Source organism: Malurus melanocephalus, unplaced genomic scaffold, assembly GCF_030028575.1.
Source record: "Malurus melanocephalus ecotype Western Australia unplaced genomic scaffold, MMel_1.1 scaffold_1564, whole genome shotgun sequence".
NCBI lineage: Eukaryota > Metazoa > Chordata > Aves > Passeriformes > Maluridae > Malurus > Malurus melanocephalus.
The window spans coordinates 23,255-27,665 of record NW_026624796.1 but is presented as its reverse complement, the minus strand read 5'-3'; the positions used below and the strand labels follow the sequence as shown (position 1 = coordinate 27,665).

Genomic DNA, 4,411 nt, shown 5'->3' with positions numbered 1-4,411 from the left:
TCTCCCATATGAATATTTTTTTAAATTTAAATCTATTTTATTTTAAGACTTTTACACCCAATCCTCACCATCCAAAATACGTTATTTTCACCCAAAATCTCATATTTTCCCCTCACCATTTTGCGGATCCGGCTGAGCACGGTGTCGATGATCTCCTTCCAACAGCACCAACAACCCTTCAACCTCCCACTAATTCTTTGTTTAAATCTATTTTATTTCACAATTTTTCCCCCAACCCAAAGTTCAACTGTACCATCCACAATACGTTATTTCCACCCAAAATCTCATTTTCCCCTCACCATTTTCCTGATCCGGCTGAGCACGGTGTCAATGATGTCCTTCCAACAGCACCAACAACCCTTACACCTCCCATATGAATAATTTTTTTTTTTAATTTAAACCTTTTTTTTTCACGATCTTTCCTCCAACCCAAGGTTCAACCACAACATCCAAAAAGTGCAATTTTCACCCAAAATCTCATATTTTCCGCTCACTATTTTCCTGATCTGGCTGAGCACGGTGTCGATGATCTCCTTCCAACAGCACCAACAACCCTTGCACCTCCCATAGAAATATTTTTTAAATTTAAATCTATTTCATTTTACAACGTTTTCACCCAACCCAAAACTCAACTGCTCCATCCAAAAAGTGCAATTTTCACCCAAAATCTCATTTTCCATCACCATTTTCCCTATCCTGCTGAGCACGGTGTCGATGATCTCCTTCCAACAGCACCGACAACCCTTCAACCTCCCATATGAATATTTGTTTTTTAATTTAAACCTTTTTTTTTTTTCACTAGTTTTCCCCAACCCAAAGTTCAACCTCACCACTCAAAAAGTGCAATTTTTACCCAAAATCCCTCATTTTCCCTCTCCATTTTCGGGATCCTGCTGAGCACAGTGTCAATGATCTCCTTCCAACAGCACCAACAACCCTTCAACCTCCCATAAATTTAACGATTTATTCCCCCAAATTTAACGACTTGTTTCCCCAAACCAAAGTTAGACCTCACCATCCAAAATACGTTATTTTCACCCAAAATCTCCTATTTCCCCTCACCATTTTGCGGATCCGGCTGAGCATGGTGTCGATGATCTCCTTCCAACAGCACCAACAACCCTTGCACCTCCCAAAAATTTTTATATAAATCTATTTCATTTCTAGACTTTCACTCCCATCCAAATTTCAACCTGACCATCCAAAAAGTGCAATTTTTACCCAAAATCTCATATTTTCCGTCACCATTTTCCAGATCCAGCTGAGCACGGTGTCGATGATCTCCTTCCAACAGAACCAATAACCCTTGAACCTCCCATATGAAATTTTTTTTTTTATTTAAACCTTTTTTTTTCATGATATTTCCCCCAACCCAAAATTCAACCTGACCATCCAAAAACTGCAATTTTCACCCAAAACCTTTCATTTTCCCCTCACCATTTTTCGGATCCGGCTGAGCACGGTGTCGATGATCTCCTTCCAAATGCACCTCCCACAATTTTTTTTTAAAATTTAAATCTATTTCATTTCACGACTTTTCCCCCAAACCAAATTTCAACCACACCATCCAAAATACGTTATTCTCACCCAAAATTTCTCGTTTTCCCCTCACCATTTTGCAGATTCTGCTGAGCACGGTGTCGATGATCTCCTTCCAACAGCACCAACAACCCTTCAACCTCCCATAGAAATATTTTTCAAAGTTAAATCTATTTTATTTTACAACGTTTTCACCCAACCCGAAACTCAACTGCTCCATCCAAAATACACAATTTTTACCCAAAATCTCCTATTTTCCCGTCACCATTTTGCGGATCCTGCTGAGCACGGTGTCGATGATCTCCTTCCAACAGCACCAACAACCCTTGCACCTCCCATATAAATTTTTTTTTAATTTAAATCTATTTTATTTCACAACATTTTCCCCCAATTCAGAGATCAACCTCACCATCCAAAATACGTTATTTACACCCAAAATCTCCCATTTTCCCCTCACCATTTTTCGGATCCGGCTGAGCACAGTGTCGATGCTCTCCTTCCAAATGCACCTCCCACAATTTTTTTTTTAAATTTAAATCTATTTTATTTCACGACATTTTACTCCCATCCCAAAGTTCAACCTGACCATCCAAAAACTGCAATTTTCACCCAAAACCTCTCGTTTTCCCCTCACCATTTCCAGATCCTGCTGAGCACGGTGTCGATGATCTCCTTCCAAATGCACCAACAACCCTTGTACCTCCCATGTAAATATTTTTTAATTTAAATCTATTTTATTTCACTACTTTTACCCCCAACCTGAAACTCAACCTCGCCATCCAAAAAGTGCAATTTTCACCCAAAATTTCATATTTCCCCTCACCATTTTTGGGATCCAGCTGAGCACGGTGTCGATGATCTCCTTCCAACAGCACCAACATCCCTTGTACCTCCCATAGAAATACTTTTTTTCTAATTTAAGCCTTTTTCATCTCACGATTTTTTCCCCAATTCAGAGTGAAACCTCACCATCCAAAATACGTTATTTTCACCCAAAACCTCTCATTTTCCCCTCACCATTTTCCAGATCCTGCTGAGCACGGTGTCGATGATCTCCTTCCAACAGCACCAACAACCCTTTCATCTCCCACTAATTTTTTATTTAAATCTATTTTATTTCACGACTTTCACCCCCAACCCAAAGATGATGCATTTCAACCTCACCATCCAAAATACGTTATTTTCACCCAAAATCTCTCCTATTTCCCCTCACCATTTTGCGGATTCTGCTGAGCACGGTGTCGATGATCTCCTTCCAACAGCACCAACAACCCTTGCATCTCCCATATAAATATTTTTTTTTAATTTAAACCTTTTTTTTCACAATTTTTCCCCAACCCAAAATTGAACCCGACCATCCAAAATACGTTATTTTCACCCAAAACCTCTCATTTTCCCCTCACCATTTTCCTGATTCTGCTGAGCACGGTGTCGATGATCTCCTTCCAACAGCACCAACAACCCTTGGCCCTCCCATATAAATATTTTTTAAATTTAAATCTATTTCATTTCAAGACTTTTACCCCCAATTCAGAGTTCAACCTCACCACCCAAAATACGCAATTTTCACCCAAAATCTCTTGTTTTCCCCTCACCATTTTGCAGGTCCTGCTGAGCACGGTTTCACTGATCTTCCAACAGCACCAACAACCCTTGCACCTCCCATATAAATATTTTTTTAATTTAAATCTATTTTATTTCACAACATTTTCCCCCAATTCACAGCTCAACCACACCATCCAAAATACGTTATTTTTACCCCAAAACTCTCATTTTTCCCTCACCATTTTTCGGATCCGGCTGAGCACGGTGTCGATGATCTCCTTCCAACAGCACCAACAACCCTTGCAACTCCCATAGAAATATTTTTTTAATTTAAATCTATTTTATTTCACTACTTTTACCCCCAACCTGAAACTCAACTTTTCCATCCAAAAAGTGCAATTTTCACCCAAAATTTCATATTTCCCCTCACCATTTTGCGGATCCTGCTGAGCATGGTGTCGATGATCTCCTTCCAACAGCACCAACAACCCTTGCACCTCCCACAATTTTTTTATTTAAATCTATTTTATTTCATGACATTTTCCCGCAAACCAGAGTTCAACCTCACCATCCAAAAAGTGCAATTTTCACCCAAAATCTCTCATTTTCCCCTCACCATTTTCCTGATCCTGCTGAGCACGGTGTCAATGATCTCCTTCCAACAGCACCAACAACCCTTATACCTCCCACAATTTTTTTTTCAATTAAACCCTATTTTATTTCAAGATTTTTTCCCCCAAACCAAAGTTCAACCTGACCATCCAAAATACGTTATTTTCACCTAAAATCTCATTTACCCCTCACCATTTTCAGAATCCTGCTGAGCACGGTGTCGATGATCTCCTTCCAACAGCACCAACAGCCCTTGCACCTCCCATATAAATATTTTTTTAATTTAAATCTATTTTATTTCACAACATTTTCCCCCAATTCACAGCTCAACCTGACCATCCAAAATGCATTATTTTCACCCAAAATCTCACATTTTTCCGTCACCATTTTCAGGATCCTGCTGAGCACGGTGTCGATGATCTCCTTCCAAATGCACCAACAATCCTTGCACCTCCCATTAATTTAAATCTTTTTTTTTTTTCACAATTTTTCCCCCAACCCAAAATTCAACTTCACCATCCAAAAACTGCAATTTTCACCCAAAATCTCCTATTTCCCTCACCATTTTCCTGATCCTGCTGAGCACGGTGTCGATGATCTCCTTGCCCACGCTGTAGTGGCCGCGGGCGTAGTTGTTGGCCGCGTCCTCCTTGCCGCTGATGAGCTGCTCGGGGTGGAAGAGGCCGTGGTAGGGACCGGAGCGGATCTCGTCTGT

At 40.1% G+C, this 4,411-nt stretch overlaps 1 protein-coding gene across 1 annotated transcript in view; it reads right to left on the bottom strand.

Annotated features, from left to right (window-relative positions):
• Positions 1-4,407, bottom strand: part of LOC130587125 (tubulin alpha-3 chain) — a gene marked incomplete at both ends in the record, with an annotated part of 7,623 nt that extends 3,216 nt beyond the window's left edge. Inside the window, one exon of the mRNA XM_057388085.1 lies at positions 4,259-4,407. Within this exon, the coding sequence (XP_057244068.1) occupies positions 4,259-4,407 (149 nt within the window). The remainder of the gene's footprint in view (positions 1-4,258) is intronic.
• Positions 4,408-4,411: the final 4 nt, after the last annotated feature.